At 40.9% G+C, this 26,399-nt stretch overlaps 1 protein-coding gene across 2 annotated transcripts in view; it reads left to right on the plus strand.

The window, feature by feature from the left end:
- Positions 1–26,399, plus strand: part of zdhhc9 (zDHHC palmitoyltransferase 9) — a 44,625-nt gene that overhangs the window by 9,251 nt on the left and 8,975 nt on the right. For both annotated transcript variants that reach the window (XR_012389530.1, NM_001110026.1), the window contains 5 exon segments: positions 6,690–6,850; positions 13,835–13,993; positions 16,777–16,914; positions 25,345–25,393; positions 25,620–25,722. Coding sequence is in view for 1 of the 2 variants with exons in the window: in NM_001110026.1 (NP_001103496.1) it covers positions 6,690–6,850; positions 13,835–13,993; positions 16,777–16,914; positions 25,345–25,393; positions 25,620–25,722 (610 nt within the window). In the remaining variant the exon portion in view is untranslated.

The raw sequence follows: 26,399 nt of genomic DNA on the forward strand, positions 1-26,399 counted from the left end.
ATTTATGCACATTTGGTTGGGTCAGTAGCGATTCGAGTTAATTCGGTTCAGGTGTGGATTTTAGGACCTTAGAAGAATATTGGAGCTCATTGCACAATAACACTATGCATCTGTGTCTATTTAGAATTTTTTAATACAGTTGAAGTCAGAATTATTAGCCCCCCTGTTTACTTTTCCCCCAATTTCCGTTTAACAGAAAGATTTATTTTCAACGCATTTCTAAACATAATAGTTTTAATAACTCACTTTTAATAACTGATTTTTTTTTTATCTCTACCATAATGACGGTAAATAATATTTTACTAGATATTTTTCAAGACATTTTTATACAGCTTAAAGTGACATTTAAATGCTTAACTAGGTTATTAGGTTAATTTGGGAGGTTATGGTAATTAGGCAAGTTATTGTATGACGATGGTTTGTTCTATTGACTATCGAAAAAAACGTAGCTTAAAGGGAATAATAATTTTGACCTTAAAATGGGTTTTAAAAAATAAAAAACTAAAACAATTAAAACGTATAAGAATAGAAAAACAAAAAATATTATCTCCAGATGAAAAAATCAGACATACTGTGAAAATTTCCATGCTCTGTTAAACATCATCTGGTGAAATATTTAAGAAAGAAAAAAATGAAAGGTGGGCAAATATTTCTGATTTCAACTGTATGATATAAATTTGTCTTCACTTTTGTTTGTGACTAAACCAAATTGACACAATTTATCTGCGTTTTGTTTTTAGACATCATTTGTCTTTTTTTTTCTCCCCTCATTATGCTTTCCGGTGGCGTAGCGGATGTTTGTGCTGAGCAGTATCAGTAATGGTAATTGTCAGGCCTCCCTGCCCCCACCGATCTCCACCTAGAGACCAGCCAGACCAATGAAGCAGCTCTATCGATTTAACAACACACAGCTAAAGCCTTTTTATAGCCAGCCATAAACACTGCAGTCGTGCTCCATGTTGCCTTAACTGTGGAAAACACTTCTTTTCACCTTGTTCTCTGTGGAGCAGCGTGTAGAGAATACACTAAGGACAGGCTGTGAAGGCAAACAGAAGGGCGGAGATGCTGTAACACAGAGACAGGAGTGCCTTTGAACTCCAAAGGGTGTGATTGTTTTAATATCTCGGTTTATAAAACAAGAAAAATGACTTTGTAAAACCCTTACCAACACTACTAATCAACCCTATTTGTATTTGGGGAACAGACAGTGTTTGGTTCATTAATGAATGAGTGTTTTTGATGGTGTTTTGAATGACTCATTTGGTGTGATATTTCTTTTTATTCTTAAATCAGAATGATATGATTGATGATTTTCTTCTGATCCCTTATCTTTTAAAGAAATTGTTTACCCTAAAAATCTGTCATTGTTTTTTGAGTTTCTTTCTTCTGATCAACACCAGTAGATATTTTAAAAATTGCTGCTTGCTGTGCTCCATTGACTTCAACTGTAATTTTTTCAACTATGGAAGTCTCATCAACCAGCATTCTTCAAAATATCTTATTTTGTGTTCAACAGAAGAAAGAAACTTGTTTAATGTTTAATTATGAGGTAGATTATATTTTGTGTGAATTATGATTTAGACTGTTGGCCACCAGTATTTTGGATAGGTTTTTGGTCAGTTGAAAAGCATTGTAATATTGGTTATAGCATGAAAAGGGCTAATATTTCAGACCGAATTAAATGATGTCTTGTAACATTTTTTTTTCAGAGTAAAATAATTAAAAACTTTTATGATAAACCAACTTTCATAAAGCAACTATGGTTTATCAAAACAACATTAATAGTAAAAATATTTGGCCTGTTACATGCCAATTGGAAAAAAAAATGCAAGCAAAAGTTTGGTTGAATCTATTAGACTATGACTACATTCACACTGCGAGGCTAGTGCTCAAATCTGATTTTTTTTTCTCAGATAGCTGTTCACATTGTTGTTATAAATGTGGCCAATGTCAGATTTACAGTGTGAACAGATTATGGTCCTAAACTGACCCGCATGAGTAAAAGTACAACTACGCACGACACAAAATATCTAAATTTAAAAATTATATAAATATAATTATGGACTCAATGTACACGAAGGGAATGAAGCAGTTATCAGATTATATTTAATATGATTATTGACTTTTTCAAAGACAACTGTTCTGTTTTTAATGAACTGTAAATTGTTGTTTTGCTAGTACTAATGCGCATATCAGTGTTTGAAACCTAAAACATTGTTTGCAGAGTCTGATAACCTAACCTACTGTTAATTCATTTTAATTTGTTATAAACAACGTAGGCTCCAGTCAAAACTCATCAAAGTGAAACTGAAATGTTTTCGATTTTGTCCTTAACAACAACAAAAAAGAAATTAAAAAGAGCATAACCTCTTACATTTGGTTTTGCTAATGTATTAATTAAGTGAAATATAACTTTCATGTAGGCCTATGCATTTTATTTTTCAAATACAATTTTATTATGGTGGTAATCTTTTTTTTGGTTACAGGCTAATGGTTAATGTTTGGTTGACAAGTGCCAGTTTTGACAAGTGAAAATTTTAAAAATAGATTTTTGGGGTAAAGTATTTGCCTTGTGTGTTTTTCTGCTATGCCACTGAGGAGTAGAGGATGTTTGCAGAACGAACCAGTACAGAATAATGGAAAAAAAGTTTGCAAAACTCATATTAATACACATATTAATACATGACTGTTCATACAATGTCAGATCTGTATTGCATTTAAGACCAAGTGGCACAAATCAGAATTGAAAAGATCAGATTTCATGCGGTTTGGGCTGTTTACACTGTCATGACAAAAACAGAGTCAAATGTGTGCAAAAAAGCTGATTCGGGCCACATTTGCCTGCAGCGTGAATATAGCCTATGAAAACAAATTATATTAGTCTCATCCCCTCTTAATTTTTGGCTGATCCAGAAAACACTCATATCCATGATTCACAAGCCACAATTTGATCAAAAGCATGAATTTTGTAAACCATTTAACTACCAACACTGATATCGGTACTGATTTTGACATTAAACAATTTGCTCTTTATAATAGTTTAACCGTACTCTCGCTCCATCTTTTTCAGTTTTTGTACATAGTGCTCCTTTTACAGTGATCCAACTGCTTCCCACTCTGCATTTTTTGGCACTTGAAAATCCTGTTCTAAAACTGTCACATTACGGAAGTCAGAAGCTTCGCAAATAGGACTTTGTCTTGATTTTTAACAATAAAGAGTTGATTATGTACGCCTAGGCACAGTACTGTGTATTTAGCTTTTTTATGAACGAAGCTGGTAATTATGGTGGTTAAATAGCCTTGTGCATCTTCAGTGATGAAAACAGAATCTGCACTAATAGGGCAGCTGCTTATCTCTGGTATTGATTATGAGGAGAGAAAGAGAGAGAGGTCACATTCAGCACTGCATCATGGGTAATATCCGGGAATCACAAGGATGTGATAGGAACTGATGATGGAGTAGGTCCTGGATGCTTCAAGTCATCCACACACACACACACACACACACACACACACACACACACACACACACACACACACACACACACACACACACACACACACACACACACTTCTCAGTTTTGCTCTACTTCGATACAGCTTTCACAATAATAAATGTATTTCCCTGCAGCATTCTGGACCGTATCTAGGCAGTGGAAAGTTTTATCGTATGGCTCTGCTCTGCTTTTTCGCTCTCTTTATGTTTTCTGGTCTCGCATTTTAAACAGATCAAACTAATCTGACCCGTCCCACAGGTAGAATTCCAGTGTATGTATGGCTGTGGTTGGTATGTGACACACAGGCGTGTGACGCAGCTAAACGTTCACCATGTACTAGTCTGACTGGAAAATTGTCTTTCTGATGCTAATATCTTTTACAGCTTCATTGTGCTGTTGTGTGTTGTGTGCAGATTATTAGTACATGTTATAAGGGAAAACCCACAAGGCTAGTGTGGACCGGTTAAACTGGTGTTCTAGTTTGCATTGTAGGAGGATTAGTTTGACACGTTAACTTGTATATAACTTTATATCCATATTGTATTTCAAGTGTTTTTTGTGAAGTGTATCTACCCCAAAGCATTGAAAGTGAAAGTGAAATGATGCAGGATGTGCAGTTTTAGAACAAAATATGAAAGCAAGTTATGCTAATGAGATGAGTAACATACTTTCAAGAAATAAACACTTAGTGTTTCTGAGTACTTGTACATTTATTTACTTTTTATTTGTTATTTGTGTGAAAAATAGAATCAGGACATCCATTTATATTAACTAAATGCATAGTAGTGCTCTATGCTATGCATAATCAAATGATTTAATGTATTAGTGTCTGTGCATATTGAACCACAAAAAAAAACAATGGTTCAGTTTCTGCCATATTCACTTTTATTCAGTGTCTTTCATTTCACAAGCATATAATATACACCAAATCTCAAGCATCTTCATGACATGAAATCTCAAGCATCTTCATGAAAAGCATTCTTCACTGTATTTACCTCTATTTGATTTTAAGTGTTATAAGTGTTATATTATTAGTCTCAAAGTTAAGCAAAATTACAGTTGAGCTTAAATGATTTTATGATGATAAAGTTTCCCAAAGTACAGAGTTTATAGAATAACTGCACTCTCTAACTCTGTAAAGGGATGGAGTTTCCTGAAGTGCAGGAAAAGCTACATAAATAAAGGTTTTGATGTATTAGGATTTAAAAAAAATCTTTACAACCTGTTTATATTAAAATTTTTTGCGAAGAATATGTTTTAATTCAGTTGTTACCTAAACGTTCGACTTGACAAATTGTTTGGTACCAGTAGTTTCTTGTCCCTATTATAGTGTGTTTTTGCTATGCTGAGTAATGTTTCCAATTGCAGATATTTCTGTTGACTTTCTGAAGAGTTGTTTAATTTAAATAATCCTTTCATCAGAGTATTTGTTCACTGCAGTTCTGCAAAATTGTGAATCCTCTCAATATAACAAAGGAAGTGTAGACATGACTTATATAAGATTCATTGTAGAGAGCTCTTTGACATAGCAATGCACTATGTGTGTGACCACCTTTCAGTGATTATGAGGGGGTGCACTATTTGCACATTCTGAACTAAACAAATTCACAATTAAAAAAAAAATTACTGAAAATTGTGTCTGTGAATAACGGTGACTAATTGCCACGTGTCTACCATTAGCCACAGAAATAAACGTCTATTGACTGTTGATTCAATTGAGTGGAGACGGGAACTATTTAGGATATTCATGTATATGCATATTCCACATAATACCATGCAGTTCGTAACTTTTTAATTTAGTGTCTAATTCGTATGATCACATCTGTACAATTTAGTATGATCTGCTTATCCCCCATTGACGATTGGGATTTTGGGCAGGGTTGGGTGTCATGTCTCCTTGGTAAAATCCTACAGTTTAGTAAACTAATTAAAATAGTTATGTTTCATTGTGGGATCAGGCTGGGATATTCAGAAATCAGTAGTGTAGAGTATCATACAAGCTATTGTAAGACACTAGGAAATATACATAGTTTTGATAATCAAAGTTAAGTTTTAATGGATAAAATTGGTGACTGCAGAGGGACTTTAAAATCTAGTTCTTTGCATTGTGTTGTCAGGAGCACTCATATCTTCTTTCTTTCAATGTATGTGATGTCCTTTTTACATGCAGAATGCAAAGTGTTGCAATTTTCCCCCTGAGAGTAAATGTACTGTGCACCATTACAGTGATGTATTAGCCATACATTATGTCGGTATAGCCGGTCTACATAGCAGGAGAGAGTGGTGGAGGAGAGCCAGGGTGACCCTATTAATAGCTCAATGCAGTGGCCTGTGGAGTCGACCAATCTGCTGCAGGGTGAGCGGAGGGAGGCACTTTTACAGGGCCTGAGATTTTTTGCAATTTATGGGAGCTACCAAATTCATCACTGTGTGGCTGTCTGCCTGGAGGAGCGGAGAAAGCTCAGTCGGTCTTAGTAAACATCCGTCCTGACTGCTTCATTGTCAGCTCTGAAAAGACTTTAGGGAAGAGCGGATAGCTAAATTGGGTACATGGTATTATAAATCATCTTCATTAATGATTTTTGTTGATTTAGGAGGAACAGCTTACTATTACTTCATTAGAAAGACAACCAAATTGTTTTTACGTTGAATTTAGGAAAATTATGTGGAACTGACCCAATTTAAATGTCTGTTTTTTGTTGCTTTTGGTATACCTTAGGAAAACTCCTCGGTCTTAAATGGTGTTGGGGAAAGTTACTTTTGAAAGTAATGCATTACAATATTTAGTTACTCTCCAAAAAAAGTAACTAGTTGTGTAACTTGGTTACTTTTTAAAAGTAAATTTAGTTAAATATTTAGAAAAGTGACTATAATATTATTACTTAATTTTTTTTTAGTGTTGCGTTACTTTACAAGTTGCTTAGAAAAGTTATGGGGCTTATGGTGTAATGCATTACCCCAACACTGGTCTTTAGATCTGTAAGCACACAAATATATATATATATATATATATATATATTTACCTCTTTCAAAAGTGTTTTTTATTATTGTGTTGCTGAATCAATTTCTTAATTAGTTTTGTTCCATTTATAGCACAGAAGGATTTATTCCTGTCCTGTATCCTTAATGCAGTGAATTTCATGTCTTCCTCATTATTTCTTGTGATCATTCTTGTTCTCTGGTCCTGCACAGGTGTCCGTATCTGGCAGTCCACCTGTCTCCTGCCATCCCTGTGTTTGCAGTGTTGCTGTTCGTCTTCGTGATGGCCATGCTACTCAGAACCAGCTTCAGTGACCCAGGGGTGCTGCCGCGAGCCCTGCCCGAGGAGGCCAACTTTATTGAGATGGAGATCGGTGAGTGTCATAGAGTTCAGCCAAGGGGATTTCAGGTTCAATGCCATAGTTTGTACCATCAGTGCCACCTGCGGGTGTTTGGACCCAGTACAGGGAAGGCCATGAATACTGTATCAGGCATGTGGAGGAAGTGGGACGGTGTTTGCTCAGACCTGCTGATTAATTTATTGTTTTGTTTTGCGAATTTTAAAAAGGTTGAGTGTTTTGGACCGTGAATTCTGAGGTCAGCTGGGAAACATTGTGTACTTTTAGACTTCATGATAATGCGGATGTGTTTAATTGTTATCTAGTTATGGTTTTCGATATTTAAGGGATGATTTGCCCAATTATTAAAGCTAGGTCATAATTTACTCTTAAAACAGTTTCTTTTCTTTTTTTCTGTTAAACTGAAAAGAAGATGTTTTGAAAAATGATGGAAAGCAGCAGCTATTACTATAAGTCAGTAGCTGCTTCATTCTTTGTTCTTCAGAACATATTTTCTTAAATGCATAAAAATGTAGAACCACTTAACTGTAAGTAAATAATAAGGCGTATTAGTAAATATTTATATATTTACTATAAATAATCATTTGTAATTCTAAACAATATAGAAATATGATTAACAATATATAAATAGTAATTTGGGAACTTGGAGGTTTATTTTCTTAAGTGACATTTGTTTTTGTGGAAATGGATTTAAAGCCGTCATATTTTTCTTTTTGCACTTTCGACTTCTGTGTGAAATAAACAGATGTACAAAGATACAAAGCACAAAATCTATTCTAAAAGGAGTGCACTTTTTTGTTCATAGACTGTAACGGATATGGACGTAATATTCGTGACGTCACCCATAGCCTTCTGAAGAGCATAAATTAAGCTACAAGTAAGCGTGGCCAACTGTCTGCATTTTGTTCATGCATCATCTCATGGACCAGCTACAGCTGTCAGATTCTGGAATGCATTCAAGTTCTAAAGTAAAATATAAATGATCTTAAGTAAAAAACATACATTTATAAATATGGTAGATAAATATATAATTTCACTCACCTGGGAAATGCTTTGTGAGCACAATTAAGTGCACAGAGCATGCCATATCATCTGATAATTGTAGGAAATAATTCCAAAAGGCAACTGACAGTATAAAGCCATATAAAAACAAAACAAAAATATGATGTATATGCTGAGCTCAGCAGCTAATCAGGCGGAATTAGCTGAGGTGGCGTAACGGTGACCAGCGAGACCTAGCTGTCACTCATGTGGCCACGCCCTCAAATATGCTGACTTAATATAACTTAATATAAAGGAAACGGATGAGTTGATTAAAAAAAATCACAGTCTTTACAGTTGTCATTTAGTGTAACATTAGCATTATGCACCAAAATAATTTTTGTACCAGGCTTTAAACACCATTTCTGTTGTAAAGTTGACCATTTTAACATTGGGGCCAATAGAAATGTGCTCTATTATGGAGCCAGGCCTAGCGGAATTTCAATGAATTGCAGTTTCAGTAACTTTCGTATTGGCTTTCAAGGGAGAGTGGGATGTTGCCGCTTGATTTCAACCTAAGTTGCAATTGCAATATTTATATTTGATTTGCAGTTCTGCAAAAAAAGAAAAAAAGAAAACTGTAGAATTATGACTTAAAAAAAAGCTAATTCAGACTTTTCCCATCTAAATTGTGCGGGGAAAATCTAAACTGAAAGTCAGTTACCTTTTTTGTAGTATGAATACAAAAAATATTATATTCATATAATATTTATTTAAAACATTTTTTTTGCTTTGGTTTAAGATATAGGAGTTTTTAGTAGAGGACAAACCAATATACCTAAAACTTTATAAAGCAAATTGTATGTACAGTGTTCACATCAATTTGCAAGACTCCAGTTTTGCAGTGATTCATTTTCACTAGTCCCTCAGCCAGGCATGGGCTAGTATAAGATTCTGGCGGTATGATAACCTTGGATAAAAATGTCTAGGTGTCACGGTATTGTGATGACTGCTGTAAAATATGCTTTTTAAATGTCTGGGTAAAAAATAAAACTTTCCACCCCATTAAACACAATATATTTAATTTTTAGGAAATTTGAAATAATTTGGACCAGTAACTTTTGATGTAGAATTTCCTAAAAAAAAACTAAATAAAATACTCGTATATATCTTAGAAATGAAATAACAATAAAACTTTGGCTGTTTTAAAGCCTTGACTTTCCCAAACCACAGTAAACCTTGAAACTGGTTATCGTCTCATGCCTACCCTTAGCAGTTATCCCACATCTGCTTTGAATATTCACAAGTAAGATTTCAGACATGAACTGCTCCAGGAGAGTTCAGGGTTGCGTCTGATCCGTGCAATTTTTCAATCCCATACTTTCCTTTTTCCCACTATTTTTCTTCACTTTACAATCCTTTAGAGACACGAAAAGTAAAATAAGAATTCTTCACATTCTGCACACCCACACAAACTCAACTGCCTTGAACAGAAACCAGTGTTCTGACTGTTCTGACTGAAAGTTATACATTTTGCAGGAGTGTTTGGCAGAAACGGTTTCATATAATTTTTTTAGGGCTCACTAGAGACATTTGTGTTTTATTTATTTTTTGATTTGCTTGAGAATTCACTGCTTTGGTAGATTGCATTAGACTTGATCTATCCTCATCCACAGTAAACTGAAATGGCCTACTGTTTGGCTTGCAAAAAATCTCCTTACATCTACAGAAAAATAGACTTTTATATATTCCTTTTTGAAAATATAAAAGAAAAACCTTAAAATAGGCTGATTAGTAGTTTTTGCAAGCTTGTCCTACTTTGAATGTCACAAAGGTTAACATCAGCATATTAAACTAATTAAATGCAATTAGCTTAGATTAACTTGCTGCTCTCGTCATGCTAATTTCGCTTCTGGTGATTCATTCGTGTGGTTGAGGCTCTTTGGGAATATTGCTTTCTGTAGTTCAGTCACCAGCCTGTCACTGTTCCCTTCTGAGATCTGGGCTACACTAAAGATGAACTCATCTCTGTTCACTCCCTTCTCTCTGTTCCTCCTGCATCATCTCTTCTTCCCTTGCTGGTTTCTCTGTGTTTTCTAAAACGAGAGCTCTGTTGTTCTACATCAGCACCGCCGCTGACACTCAGATGTGCCTTTGGGGCCTTGCAGCATTTGTTATTACTGATGTTCACTAAACCAGGACATCACTTCCTGTGGCAATTCCCCTGATGAACCACTGCATACTCTGATGTCTAATTTCTACTAGCTTATTTTCAATGGTTTTGTGGAGCATATTCACAACTAGAATTGTTCTCTCTGTGAAGTAGTATGCTGGTAAACTTGACTAAGAAATTCTATTACATTATATTGCAAATTTCGGCAACTAAAATTATTGTTATATTAATATTATTTTATTTTATTTTTTAAGCCAAACTGTCCCAACCTCAATTTGAATAGCCAGTGATTTGTTTGTAGTTTAAAAGATTAGATAAATCCCACACACACACCTTTGCTGATTGTTTTATTGCATATTTGTCACGCTTAAAAGTGCAATTAAATTGGCCATTACTTTTTCACATTAGGTCAGGCACATTTGTTGAAAATTTTCCCTTAATAAACCAATTTATGGGGTGGCGCGGTGGCTCAGTGGTTAGCATTGTCACCTCACAACAAGAAGGTCGCTGGTTTGAGTCCTGGCTGGGCCAGTTGGCGTTTCTCTGTGGAGTTTGCATGTTCTCCCCCTGTTGGCATGGGTTTCCTCCAGGTGCTCTGGTTTCCCCCACTGTCCAAAGACATGGGCTATAGGTGAATTGAATAAACTAAATTACTCTTAGTGAATGTGGGTAAATGTGAGAGTGTATTGGTGTTTCGCAGTGCTGGGTTGCAGCTGGAAGGGCATCCACTGCTTAAAACATATGCTGGATGACTTGGCAGTTTATTCCGCTGTGGCGACCCCTGATAAATAAAAGGACTAAGCCGAAGGAAAATGAATGAATAAAATCATATCATCATTTACAAACTCACCACACGACAACCCCGAAAAATTATTAATTCTGAGTGTGCCTCGCACAGGTTAGTGGGTTTGACAAACCACCTGTAGAAAGCACACACTTTCATCTCTGACACTAACTGACACTTGCACAAGTTTTGCACATTTGCACCAGACACGTTCTTAAAAAAACAAGCACAATGCATTGATGTAACAGTATTCCATTTGTCACGACTTAACAAGCGGATGGCACCCAAACCAAAATATCTGGTATTGATTTGAATGTAGCAGCTTAAAATAGGACCGTTTTGTTTGTGAACTGCAGTGGGGCAGGGCAAAGATTGATTTCAACAAATTTACTCTGCCGTTTCAACATCCCAGCTTTAATATGCTATTTTTAGATGAATGTCTCTGTGGCTGATTAAAAGTGGCTGATTCTGGATCAGATACACGTACTAAAGTGCCATTTTTTGCCAACCCAGGCATGTGGATTAACAGGCAGCTGTGTATTTCTGCATTCTGAGTTCTGAGTACATGATAATGCAGTCATTTCACCAGAGCATAATAACACAGCAGAGACAAATATCACCCTTTTTTACACTGTGCAATGACATTTAACCCTGGTCTTTTAAACAAAGTATTTTTACTTCATTATTTTCAAAAGAAAAGAAAGTGAGTCATTATGATTACATGAGACCAAGGAAAAGAAAAAAAATGCTTATTTCTTGGTCTGGATGGAGACAAATTCATGAAATCGAGCAATTTCAATTCTGTCATTCTGTAATGAAACACTAGTTATAATATAATTATAACTAAAGCAATAAATGAACTCAATTGTCCTGGTTTCATCTCCTCATAAAATCAACCTACAATATTGTAAATTAGCATTATTTGTTGAGAATTTACTGGTTAGTTTAGTGGCATCACATGCAGTGAGACTGTTGTTTTATCAAAATAAATGGTTTGGATTGGAGATTAGAGCCTTATGTTTCATGTTTTGATCATAGTTAGCCTGTCAGGGTTTATTTGGTGACAATGACTGGCTTTCTTTTTCATATTTTCTAAAAATTTCCTTTGAAATGTTTTTTATTCTTTCTTAGTTTGTTCACATTAGCCAGAATTGTTTTGATTAAAATGATCTCTGGTGTGATTGCTTGCTTTGTTCATCCAGTTCATTTGAATAAACATGAAAGCTGCCATCCAAAGCTTGGTGCTCATCAAACAAGCTGCAAAAAAATGGGTTTTGTCCATTCACAAGCAAACTGTTTGTAGTTTGATTGAAATATGAACCCGACACAGACCAAAGACTTCTATATCAACCAAAAACAGGACAAGATGTGACCATAACAAAAGACAGCACTCAAGCATGTGTTTTTTCTTTTCATAGCTGTGATAATTTTTTTATTTCTAGAGGTGTTTTGACTCATTTACTGTGTCAACATGTTCTCAATCGATAAAAATAGTAATATATACAAATATACATTGAACACGTTCACCAAATTATAGTTTTGGATGTTTTGGAAATACTGTAGCATTTACAGTCATGTGAAAAATTTAGGACACCATATTGGATTTCATAGTTTTCCAGACTGTACATAATAAAACAGTCCAAATAGTCCTTAGCTATTCTTAAAATTCAGAAGATAAACCTCAGATTACCAATGTTAGATGTATAATATCACACCTTGTCATCTGTTTATTCGTTTTTTTTTTGGCTTAGTCCCTTTTATTAATCAGGGGTCGCCACAGCAGAACAAACCGCCAACTAATCCAGCAAATGTTTTATGCTGCGGATGCCCTTCCAGCTACAACCCAACACTGGGAAACATCCGTACACACACTCAATAACACACTATGTCAAATTCAGCTTATTCATTTCAGTTATACTGCATGTCTTGGACTGGGGGGAAACTGGAGCGCTTGGAGGAAACCCAAGGGAACACGGAAAGAACATGCAAACTCCACACAGAAATCCCTACTGACCCAGCTGGGGCTCTAACAAGCAACAACCTTCTTTCTGTAAGGCAATCGGGCTACCCACTGTGCCACCGTGACACCACATCTTGTCATTAGCATATATATTTTCTAACAAAAATAAAGCCAAGATATAAAAGCCACGCGTGACGAACCTAGGACACCCTATGATTTGGATGCTCGTAGATCTACTTTTAGCAGTAATTACTTAAAAGAAATTATTTTCTGAATGACCTTTTCAGTCTCTCAGATCATTTTGGAGAAGTTTTGGAGTTTTATTTATTTTTTTGTTGCAGAGCTCTGACCACATGATTTTAGTCAGGATGAGCTCTGGACTTGACTATTGCAACAATTTTTTGTTGTAAATTTGCTGGTGTGCTCGGTATCAGTGTCTTGTTGCATGATCCAATTTTGGCTAAACTTTAGCTATGGGATGGGCATTGGTTTAACACACACCTGAAGCTCACAACCAACAGACTGGTAAAACGATGATGATCATTTGATTATGAGTGCCTGAATTATTTAGCTAGTGCTATATGTTATTGTTTTATTTCCCAAAATTTAGAACTTGCTACAGATCAGATAATATTCATATCCTGATATGAAAAATACGAATTTAATGTGAACTGGATCTTATTTAAGGGCTTATTTTTTTCACTTAACTGTATTTGTATAAGCCCACTTTTGTTTTGTTTTGTATCTTTAGGTTTGACCTTAAAAACGATCATGTGAATTCTAGCTAATCAGGACTAAGTAAATTATTTTCCTAACCATATCACAAAAATGAACCATTCTTAGACTTGAAGACTTGACGCGAAGATCCCTTAATCTCCGTCTTTAACTATGCTATGAAACTCATTACGCTAAATAACATAAATAACTATACTGTGCTTGAGAGTGTGACCGCTTGAAGAGCCATGCATAGCTCAAACTTCATGTCTCTGATTTAGAGGTGTTTTTTTTCTGCTCCTTGTGTCATTGAGTCATGTGATCTTGAGTGAGATGTTTTATGTGTCGTGCGTATGGATTGTTGACTGTTTTACCTGCCTGTTGCAGAAGCGGCCAATGGGAATGTCTTGGCTGGACAGCGGCCTCCCCCCCGCATTAAGAATGTGCAAATTAACAATCAGATCGTCAAGCTGAAGTACTGCTACACCTGCAAAATCTTCAGACCCCCTCGTGCTTCACACTGCAGCATCTGTGACAACTGCGTGGGTGAGTGATTGAAACGTGTCTAAAATAACTTGTATTATGAATGACATTTCAAATTGTGTGATTTCTTGAAGAGATTTGTGCTGGAACTTTTTTTTTTTTCAAGAAGGATGCATTAAATGAATCAAAGGTGACATTAAAAGTAAAACGGGATATTTTTAGATATGGTTAATGCTGTTTAAAGGATCATGAGATGTTTTTATTTAAAATATTCTGTGTAAGTTTTTTCACCTTTTGATAATAAGAGATGTTTTTTCTTATTGTTGGCATATTAGAATGATTTCTAAAGGATCATGTGGCACTGATTACTAGTGCAATAGCTGCTGTAAAATCAGGTTATCAATCACAGGAATAAATGAGATTTTGAAATATTATTACTGTTATTATTATTGTTACTATATTAAAATAGAAATGCAGTTTTAAATTGGAATTTCGACTGCTATATATGGGTTCAAAATAAAAGAGATTTTCAATCATTAAGACGATTGGTCCTATTATACACCCAGCACAATAAGAAGCAAGACGTGTACAGCGGGATTTGTTGGTATTTTCAGACAAGCATAATCCTAATATTCATGTTTTGCCCACGGTTATTGAATAGCAAATTCATTAGCACCACTTTGTGCACTTATGGGTGTTCTGGTATAAAAAGGAGGTGTGTTGAGGCGCATTGTTGGCATGTGCTATTTTGAGAAACTAAAATATAATGCAATCAACCAAATGCTTACACATTGTTTAAGACACATAGGATGTACAGCGATACACAAATATCTTTACATATGAAAAAAATAAGAAATTAAAATATTACATTAATATTAATAAAAATTTTAATCTCTAGATAAATATAAAAAAACATTACCTCCATGCCTCCTTCCTGTCAGGGGGCTTTTTTCAGTTTATTCATGACAATTTGCATAATAATGATGTTGTTACTATTATTAGCAGTATTCTTTATTATATGCATATTTATATTTGTTTTAATAAAAAAAAGTTTAGATTTGTCTATCTGTCTGGTTTTGGACCATATGGGCCATAGGGCATGTGTTTAGATGTAACATGACTACATTTCGTTATTATTGTTTATTTATTCATTTGCTGGAAATTAGAACTGAATTTAGAAAAGTTTTTTAACAAATTTGAGCCTAACAATATAAATTAAATATGTATGCTAATGGTTGTCTTCAGTGGACTGCGTTTCCACCATTTCTTTATCCACAAGAGTAAAGGAGTAAAGTAAAGAGAAAGTAAAGAGGCCAAATGGAGGAGGCTCGCTCTTTATCCTTTCGCAGCGGATGATCTGTTTAACTTTGTTTGCTAGTGAAGCTTTCAGAAGCTTTTCAGCTATGTAAATCACAAATGCACAGAGTTGTGCGACGCAACCGACTCTTAAAGGGAAAGGGAGATGAGACTCTGATTGGTTTAATGCACGCTATGCTCAAAACACACCCATAACTCATGAAGAGAATAAGCACAACCCTGTTAGACCATGCGCTTGGTGCAGAGCGTATATATATTTTTTCTGTCCTTAAAATAGCAAAAGTAGATTCGGACATGCCCTTCATGCTTTTACGCCATATGATTTACGGCCGATTCACATGGGGCTTCAGCGCTTGACCGAGGGCGTGTCTGATGTTGGGGCTGACGCGATCGTCATATTAGTCCGCAGTCGGCTACTGTCTGAGCTGGGGTTGTTTGGAAATGTTTTTTTTTTTTTTAATTGTTTTTGTCAAATTAATGTCTTTGAAATATCTGCACACATACATGCCATTTCATGCTTCAGTATAATAGTGAATTGTTGAGAGATGAGTCAGATAGGACACACACACACATGCACACACACACACACACACACACACACTTGCTCACACATATTGCAAGGTTAGTGAGATGCATATGCTGATATTAGAGAGTTCACTGAGGGCTCAGTTTTGCCCTCTTTGCACAGTCATCGTTAACACAGGGCCATTTGTTTGGGCATCGTGCACCTGCCACACACACACACACACACACACACACACACACATACAGAAAATATCTGCTTTGGGTACCATCTTCTTCTTAGTTCAAAGTGCCTTATGCTATTTTAAAGATTCTGACTTTTGTTTTGTAGGTTTCCAATTCACAATGTCTGAAATGGTTTATTTCCCTCTATCCTGTGAAATTAAACCCCTCCTTTTTGAGAGCCTGCTGTACTCTTAATTGGTCTAATATGTTGTGATTGGTCAACTGCTTTCAATTCACATTGGAAACCAAATGCTCATTACCATAATCTGAATTTCAGTTATGCATGCTACTTCGAACACTGATACAAACGTTGATAATGCATTGTTTTTTTTATCATGTACATTCAAGTCCTCATGTTTTGGAAATGCACATGGAGTGGATCAGTTGTCCATCAGATGCATGCAAAGATGTCTTGACGTGTTAGTTATACAAACCAAACTCTTTAAGTCCTCAGCCACAGCTACAGTGTTTGAGGGGCGGAGTAGTTGTTATTGATAGGCAACAAATGAACAAAACATAGGGTGCCATTATGCAGACTTGTTATAAATCTGATTGAGGTTAAGCCAGAAGTAAGACTGAAAGATTGACAAATTGTTTCAGACTTGTTTTCAGAATATATTCTTTCTTTTGGCAGCCAATAACTCCATTAATCTTGCACTTTAATCTTTGAAAGTGAAAAAAAAATAAAGTAGTAGAAAAAACCCTGTAGTAGAGTCTAATCCTCCTCCTACTACTATTAATAATAATAATTAATAAGTCTCTATACTTTGTCTTTCCTTTAGACCGGTTTGACCATCATTGCCCCTGGGTTGGAAACTGCGTAGGAAAGAGGAATTACCGATATTTCTACTTGTTTACACTCTCGCTGTCTCTACTCACCATCTACATCTTCGCCTTTGACATTGTCCATGTGGTTTTACGTGAGTATTTTTAACAAGAATACATGTGTGTGCATCTGTATCTATGCTGTTGACATGCAAAGTCAGATTGTTTGATAGAGCACTTTAGGTTTTCATGTTATCAATAGCCATTTAACATGCACAGAAGGTCCACCGGTATAATGACTGGGCTTTCTGGGAAAACAATCTCTTTTAAGCGACACTCAATATGTATGCGAATGCTTTTCTCTCAGGCGTGGTTCGGTCTGGGAGTGTTCAGGATATTGGCTCTTGTTGATGTCTGCTATTTTTTCTTACTTTGATCTTCCTCTTCTAAAAGTGCACTATAGATGGCAAGGACAAGAGAGAAGTAAATGCCTAGACGATTTGCTGTGATCTTAGGACGAAGCACGAAACATTCTGACATTCATTTTGAGGATTTATCTGTTTACAAGCACAGATTGTACACAGTCAGAATAAAAAAAAGTATTATAGCGTACAAGTAACACTACTTATGTCTTTATGCAAACAGAATGTTTACACATTTTAGGATATCACTTTAAAAACTAAAACTTAAGTGTGCATAAAAACACAAACTCAACGGCCACTTTATTAGGTACACCTGTCCAACTGCACGTTAGTGCAAATTTCTACTCAGCCAATCACATGGCAGCAACTTAATGCACTTAGGCATGTAGACATGGTCAAGACGATCTGCTGCAGTTCAAACTAAGCATTAAAATGGGAAAGAAAGGTGATTTAAGAGACCCTTTAATGTAGCATGGTTGTTGGTGCCAGATGGGCTGGTCTGACTATTTCAGAAACTGCAAATCTACTGGGATTTTCATGCACAACCATCTCTAGCATTTACAAAGAATTGTCTGGTCTAAAAAAAGAGAAAACATCCAGTGTGATCCTTTCTGCTAAGAACAGGAAACTTAGGCTACAATTTGCACAGACTCACCAAAATTGGACAATAGAAGCCTGGAAAAAACACTGCCTGGTCTGATAAGTCTTGATTTCTGCTGCAACATTTGGTCTGTCGGGTCAGAATTTGGCATCAACAACATAAAAGCATAGATCCATCCTGCCTTGTATTAAAGTTTCAGGCTGGTGTTGGTGTAATGGTGTGGGGAATATTTTCTTGCCACACTTTAGACCCAATAGTACCAATTGAGCATCGTGTCAATGCCACAGCCTACCTGAGTATTATTGCTGATCATGTCCATCTCTTTATGACCACCATGTACCCATCTTCTCATGGCTTCTTCTAGCAGGGTAACGCACCATGTCATAAGGCGCGAATAATCTCAGACTAGTTTTTTTGAGCAAGACAATGAGTTCCCCTTCGGGGGGAACTTCAGCACTATAAGTGGATTTGATTTGTAAAATCCACGCATTGGGAGGTTCGGTTCAGAAGCTACTCGTCTGAAAGAGTATTGAACGGGCCAATTAAGAATGAATTGGCAGCGCAAGCCTGCGCAGGTGAGCGGCATAAGCAATCAACTGAGTATATAAGCTCACCTGGCGCCAGCAGACGCTATCCTTTTCGCTTCAGAGACTTTCTGATCGAGTCGATGAGGGTTCCTCCTGCTGTGACCAGCGATTCTGAGCGAACGAGAGCATTCTCCCGGTCCAGAGTGTGTACACGCAGTGGCAGACGGTCGAGCTGGGTTTCTCCCTTGCCTGGCGTTCTTTGGGTCCGGTCCTCCAGAGCGGTGCGTATAAAGTTGCAAACTTCACAGAAAGAGCAACACAGTCGTGCAGCACGTCCTTTTCAGGACGGCGCTCCGACTGTGCGTTTCTGGATGCGGTGGTTTCCTGTCCTCGGATGATGGGCGCGGGCATTGCGTTACATGTCTGGGGGTCCAGCATGTTAATGCGCTGCTCGCGGGCAGTTCATGTCGTCATTGCGATGCCATGACTGTTGCGCAAGATCGCGGTTAGCCTTTGCAAAAGGGTGAACCACCCCAGTTGTCCCCTGCTCTGCAGCGGGCACTCGGGCAGATCTGAGGGTTTCAGCGAGAGATAATCCGTCGCCCACGGGCCCGCGGACCTCCCGCTCCTCTAAGCGCTCCATCCAAGCTTCGGGCGGGGGAAGCGATCCGTCTAACAGATGGTAGCCCTTACGCCCGATGACACCGGAGACCAGATGTCCACCGCGGCATCGGAGGGTGGGCTTTCATTGTCCGATGATGATCCAGACCCGCTCGCCCCCTTCGGGCTGGTGAGCGCTGTCACTACGGATCCTGAAACGGACATGTTAGCCGTGCTTTCCCGGGCTGCTTCGGCCGTGGGTTGGAGATGGTTTATCCCCCAGCTCCGCGGCCGGACCGACTAGAGGGGCGTTCCCTTCTTCCCGGAGGTGCACAGTAGGCTCACGCGGTCTTGTAAAGCACTTTTTTCTGCTCGTGCTGCGTGTTCCTCCACCCTAACCACTCTTGACGGTGAAACAGCCAGGGGGTATGTGGCGATTCCTCAGGTTGAGTGCGCGATGGCGGTAAATCCGCGCGGCGCCTCTTCTTGGCGGGGTCCGCCTCGTCTCCCATCCAAAGCCTGTAAGTTATCTACCTCCCTCGGAGCTAGAGCTTACATAGCTGCGGGCCAGGCTGCTTCCGCCTTGCATGCGATAGCCACCTACCAGCGCTACCAAGCGCAGGCGCTGGCCGAGCTGCACGAGGGTGGGTCCAACCCAGGCTTACGAGCTTCGCACCGCCGCCGACTTAGCTCTTCGGACTACTGAGTCCGCTGCGTGTGCGTTGGGGAGGACGATGTCCACATTAGTGGTCCAGGAGCGCCACCCCTGGCTGATATGCGCAAAGTCGACAAAGTCCGCTTTCTTGACTTCCCCATATCCCCAGCCAGGTTCGGCGACACTGTCTGTGAATTCACCCAGGAATTCAAGGCGGTGAGAGAGCAGTTGGTGGGTGATGTCTTATCGGCGGTCCGTAGCCCGCTCCGCCCGCCGTGCCATTCATACCTGCTCCTCGCCGAAGGCGCCCGCCTACGAGAGCTGCTCCGCCCCCGCACACGCCTCAGGCGAAGCGAGCGCGTCGGGCACCTCGGAAGCAGGCAGCCCCCCTGCCCAGAACGCCGCTAAGTCCGGCAACGGACCGCGAAGCGCCCCTGGGACAGGCCATCTGGAGAAGAGGGAACTTGCTCTTTCCCCGCTGGAGGGTGGGGCCCCATTTCCAACGGCACTTTTTACTGCCATGAAAACATTATGAAAGGGCACTTTTCACTTCCCCAGATGTGACAGCCCGAAATCTGCCAGTCTGGGACGCTATGCTTTCTAGCTTGCAGATTCGGTGCGTTTCGCCAGTGGCTCACGAGCGCTGGGAGGACGGTCTCCTTTCTCCCACCCCTCGAGCCTCCCCTCCGGAGCTCGGGTTTGGAGTGAGAGCAAATATCTCACCTCCAGCTTTTCCGTGGGACCCGCGAGCTTCCCGGATCAGCACACCCACTCCGCGCTGCCCCACTGCTGGTACGTCAGCGATTGTAGCGATGAGTCCATTAGCGAGAGCTCTGCCTGTCTGGTTAGCGCGGGCCAGCTCTTCGCGGTGGCTCATACGCACAATCAGACTCGGCTATGCGATTCAGTTCGCGAAACGGCCCCCCAAGTCACGGGTGTGTATTCACCAGGGTCAGCCCCCTGTCCGCCTCTGTCTTGCGAGAGGAGATTGCTGTCCTCCTGGCGAAGGATGCAATCGAGCCGCTCCCTCCAGCCGAGATGGAGGGTGGGTTTTACAGCCCACGCTTCATCGTGCCCAAAAAGAGCGGTGGGTCACGGCCAATCCTAGATCTGCGCGTTTTGAACCGCTGCCTGCACAAGCTGCCGTTCAGAATGCTCACGCAGAAGCGCATCCTCCGGTGCGTTCGTCCTCTGGGTTGGTCTGCAGCATTAGACCTGATGGACGCGTATTTCCATGTCTCCACTCTTCCTCGCCACCGACAGTTTCTGCGGTTTGCGTTTGAAGGTCGAGCTTGGCAATACAAAGCCCTCCCCTTCGGGCTCTCTCTGTCTCCGCGGGTCCTCACCAAGCCCGCGGAGGGTGCCTCAGCGCCCCTTCGGCTCGCGGGCATCTGCATACTCAATTTCTTTACGACTGGCTGATTTTTGCCCTCTCTCGGAGCAGTTGATTATGCACAGAGACAAAGTGCTCTGGCACTTCCACCTGTGGGGGTTTCAGGTCAACCGAGAAAAGAGCAAACTCGCCCCCGTGCAGAGGATCTCTTCTCTCGGGCTGGAGCTGGACTCGGTCACCATGGCAGCGCACCTCTCCGGAGAGCGCGCTCAGCTGATGCTGTACTGTCTGAGAGAGCTCGACAGTAAAATAGTGGTCCCACTGAAACTATTTCAGAGGCTCCTGGGGCATATGGCATCCGCAGCCGCTTCATGCCGCTCGGATTATTCTATATGAGACCACTTCAGCACTGGCTTCACGATCGAGTCCCCAGACGCGCATGGCACGCGCGCGCACACCGAGTCTCTGTTACTGCGCTGTGTCGCCGCGCCCTCAGCCCTTGGAGCGACCCCTCGTTCCTACAGGCCTGGATGTCTCTAGAACAGGCGTCCAGTCTTGTTGTCGTTTCAGCAGACACTTCCAACACGGGCTGGGGGGCTGTGCGTTGCGGGCATGCGGCTGCGGACCTGTGGAAAGGTACCCAGTTGCATTGGCATATCGCCTGGAGCTGTTGGCAGTGTTCCTCGCTCTCCACCGTTTTTTTCCGGTGCTGGAGCGGCAACACGTGCTGGTCAGGACGGACAGTACGGCGGCGGTGGCGTATATCAGCCGTATAGGGGGTATGCGCTCTCGCCGCATGTCTCAGCTCGCCCGCCGTCTGCTCCTCTGGAGTCATCCGCGGCTGAATCGCTGCACACCATTCATATTAAGGCAAGCTCAACCGTGCAGCCGATGCGCTCTCACGGCAGCCTTGCGTCCTGGAGAATGGAGACTCCACCCCGAGTCTGTTCAGCTGATATGGGCGCGATTCGGGGAAGCCCAGATCGATCTGTTGCTTCCCCCGAGATCGCTCATTGCTAGTTGTTCTTTCCCTGACCGAGTGCTCTCGGCACGGATGCACTGGCTTACAGCTGGCCTCGGGGCACGCGCAAATACGCGTTTCCCCCAGTGAGCCTGCTCGCGCAGTTACTGTGCAAGGTCAGGAAGAGGACGAGGAACAGGTTGCTGGTTGCGCCCCTCTGGCTCAACCGGACCTGGATGTCAGAGCTCTCCCTCGCGATAGCCCTCCCCTGGCAGTCCCTTCGAGAGAGCACCTACTCTCTCAGGGACAGGGCACCACCTGGCACCCTCGCCGATCTTTGAAGAGATTTTAGACGCGAGGAAGACTTAGGTAACCTCCGATTGCGGTGGCTAATACCGTCACTCGGGCTAGAGCCCCCTCCCCGAGCGCGCCTATGCCCTGACGTGGAGTCTATTCACTGAATGGTGTGTCTCTCGCTGAGAAGACCCCCGTAATTTGCCAGATCAGCGTTGTGCTTTCTTTACGCCGAGAGAAGCTGGAGAGCAGGCTGTCGCCCTCCACACTCAAGGTTACGTGGCTGCCATCTCCGCTCTCATAACGCGGTGGCTGGCAGCACCGTGGGAACGCATAACCTCATCATCCGGTTCCTCAGGGGCGTTAAGCGAATTAATCCATCCCGCCCCCTCTCATGCCCTCTTAGGATCTCGCCCTCGCTACACAAGCCGCGTCAGATCCCTTCGATCCTCGACTCAGTATCTTTCTGTCCCTGAAGACAGCTCTGCTGGTCGCGTTGATATCGATTAGAGGGTCGGGGACCCGGAGGCATTTTTCGGTCAGTGACTCGTGCCTGTAATTGGGCTGGCTTCTCTCACGTCCTGAGACCCCGCCCGCGATATGTGCCCAAGGTTCCTACCACTCCGTTTTAATACGAGGTAGTGAGCCTGCAAGCGCTGCCCTCGGAGGAGGCAGACCCAGCCCTTCTTTATTGTCCAGTTCGCGTTTTGCGTATTATCCGGACCGCACTCAGAGTTTAGATCATCTGAGCAGCTCTTCGTCTGTTATAGCGGTCGGCAGCAGGGAAGTGCCGTACCGAAATAAGTTCCCACTAGATTGTGGATGCCTTTCTTTCACTATCAGAGCCGAGATAAGCCGCGTCCCCCGAGAGCGCGTGCGCACTCCACTCGGAGTTTCGCATCCTCTCGAGCGCGCGCACGCGGCGCCCCTCTAACAGACTTTTGTAGAGCTGCGGGCTGGGTGACACCCAACACATTTGCAAGGTTTTACAATCTGCGAGTGGAGCCGGTTTCCTCAAGGGTATTAGGTAACCCTTGGTGATTGAGGAAACAATTCGGTAGGGTGTTGAAACACGCTTGCTGCGCCATTTTCCCTAACACGGAGATACGTGCGCCTTTTTATCTGTCAGTAAAGTTCCCCGTCAGGTGAGCCCTGCAGATTCCTCCGTGGCCCCCAGCACTGACTCAGCGGAGGAGTCACTTGCTGGCCCACTACGTTGTAGGTCTGCCCGCTGGTCAGCCCGCGTTTTGGGTAAAGGTGCCTGCTATGCGTGGTCCCCACTAGGCGATCCCATATGCTTATTCAGCCACGGTTAAGTCCCCCCCCTGGGCGGACCCGTGTCTTCCCTCCCCGCTAACCACTCTTTTGCTATGCGTACTCCCCCTTTTTAGGGCTAGTCCATATGTAAATTCTGCCATCTATCCCCCCTTGGGTAACGGATGGCCTCCGCAGCGTCCTCCCTATCGGGATTGCACGCTTCCCAACGTACTGTCGTATTTTCCTAGAATTATCTAGATGCTCACGACTTCCCAAAAAATATATCTAAATCCGTAAAACTTCTGTTGAAGTAGGATAAAGTAGGGCCAGGGACACGTTGGAGGACCGCGCCCCCCATGATGCGGGTGCGTCACGCTTGCTTGACTATCTCCTCATCGGGGGTGTTGGTAAGGTGCAGTCATTATGGCGCTTTCAATGGGCTCCCAATGCGTGGATTTTACAAATCAAATCCACTTATAGTGCTGAAGTTCCCCCCGAAGGGGAACGTTCGAGGTTACTAAAGTAACCCTTCGTTCCCCGAGGAGGGGAACGGAAGCACTATACTCCGTCGCCATAATGACTGTCCCTTAGCTGTTGAAAGTCTCTTCAGCTTAAAAAGGATAGCGTCTGCTGGCGCCAGGTGAGCTTATATACTCAGTTGATTGCTTATGCCGCTCACCTGCGCAGGCTTGCGCTGCCAATTCATTCTTAATTGGCCCGTTCAATACTCTTTCAGACGAGTAGCTTCTGAACCGAACCTCCCAATGCGTGGATTTTACAAATCAAATCCACTTATAGTGCTTCCGTTCCCCTCCTCGGGGAACGAAGGGTTACTTTAGTAACCTCGAACGTTCACTGTATTCAAATGGCCTCCACAGTCACCAGATCTCAATCCAATAGAGCACTTTTGGGATATGGTGGAACGGGAGATTCACATCATGGATGTGCAGCAGACAAATCTGCAGCAACTGCATGATCCTGTCATGTCAATATGGACCAATATTTCCATTATCTTGTTGAATCTATGCCACAAAGGATTGAGGCAGTTCTGGAGGCTAAAGAGGGTCCAACCCAGTACTAGTAAGGTGTACCTAATAAAGTGGCCAGTGAGTGTACTTCTGCACTCTGAGATAATTTCACAAATTCAATCATTTTATTTTCACCTTAACAGATGACGTGATTTAATAACTGAACTGATTGGATCACTGGGGGTAGGATAAACAACAAAAAAAGTCAAAATTTACACGCACACCAAAACGGGAATACACAATCAAAAATAACACTATATTTTTTCTACACGCCAAACAACGTGACAACCAACTCGCTCTCCCACTCCACCCCCATTCACTTTTTTTAAAAGATGTCCTGGTCACTCCAGCCAATCCCAGGGCACGTCATCTACATAATTAAAGAGAGAGAGAGAAAGAGAGAGAGAGAGAGACACACACTCACCTGCGAATGCAACAAGTCAGCCATCCCAAACATTTCTGGTGAACTGTCAAGCTATTAAAAATTAGGCTGAAAAACACTAGCTATGCAAATACTCCATTAGCCAATAAATAAAAGCATTATGTATTGCGTTTCGCTATTCTAAGTTTGGATGAACGCATTGCTTATAATGCTTTAGACTAGTGTTTGTTATGTCCTTATTTGAGTGTAGCAGCATATGGATAACACACTAAAAAATAATGACAAGTTCTGGGTGAGCTATTCCTTCAGCAGATAATTAGGCTGAATGCAAATGTAGCTACTGTGGATGAAAAGGTGCATGTAAAGGAACAACACAAACTTCTCAGCACTGGCAGAGCGTAGGTGGAGGTGTGAAAGTCTTCTGAACATGTGATGATGGCAGGGAGAAAGTGAGAAACTTGGACATCTGATGCTAGCATGCATGCATAAATGATGTAAATAAAAACAATCTTGTTTGTTTTATAGGTTCTGTGGACTCGGGATTTGTGAATACCCTTAAAGAAACTCCAGGAACATATCCTTTCATATGAGCTTCAGAGCCACTCGCTGAAGATCTGCAAAATAATATGAGCTCCTCATAAACCTGTCATGCTGTGAATGAACTATCTAGAAAACACAGTGTTTTTGTGCTAGTTGGATGACATTTAAACACGTATAATCTGTGTAGCTGAACAGTGAAATATTAAAGTTCAGTCATATTGTAGATATGAGCATGTTGTTTCCTTGACCCGTCTTTGCACTGTGTTGGAGGTTTTGGTTTGCTTCTTCACCCTCTGGTCTGTGGTGGGATTGACTGGCTTTCACACTTATTTGATCTCCCTCAATCAGACCACCAATGAGGACGTAAGTGTGTTTTTTACCTGTCATTTTTACAGTTTGCTGTTTTCACATGGCTGGAGAGATAAACACATGCCCTCGAGTGTTGCAGCACACACAAGATCCAGCAGTCACCTTGGCAACCGTGCCGTCTCTGCGATAAAGCAAGCACAGAGAACATCTCAACATGAGTTTTATGTATCCTGTATCCACAGTACATACAGTGGTTATGGCTTTGTTGACGAACAAGGGACACACTGCTGTCACATTGCATTTTAAGGGATTTTAAGATGAGCACAAATCCCTTGTTTTTATAGTAAATGTTAGCTATGTTAGATAAGATCTTACATAACGCAAGATTAACCTTGCATGAAAAGCAGCTTTAAATGTCTCCCATTTAAATGCATATCATCCAATTGCATACTGAGGTTTTTTATTTTATTTTAATTTAGTTCATTTTAAAAACATTTTTAGTTTATGTACTAAGTTTATTACAAATTTATCAATTACACTACAAATTATAAACCTGAAGTGGGGAAAAACTATTCATATCCTGTTATGTACTCATGGAAAGTGACTCATGGATGTTTTATAGTAAATGTTTGCCATGTTAGATGAGATCTTATGTAATATAGGATTACCCTTGCACAAAAAGCAGCTTTAAATGCATCAGATGTGAGGTTTTAAATGTTTTTTCTAAATGT

The sequence above is a fragment of the Danio rerio genome, chromosome 14, assembly GCF_049306965.1.
Source record: "Danio rerio strain Tuebingen ecotype United States chromosome 14, GRCz12tu, whole genome shotgun sequence".
NCBI lineage: Eukaryota > Metazoa > Chordata > Actinopteri > Cypriniformes > Danionidae > Danio > Danio rerio.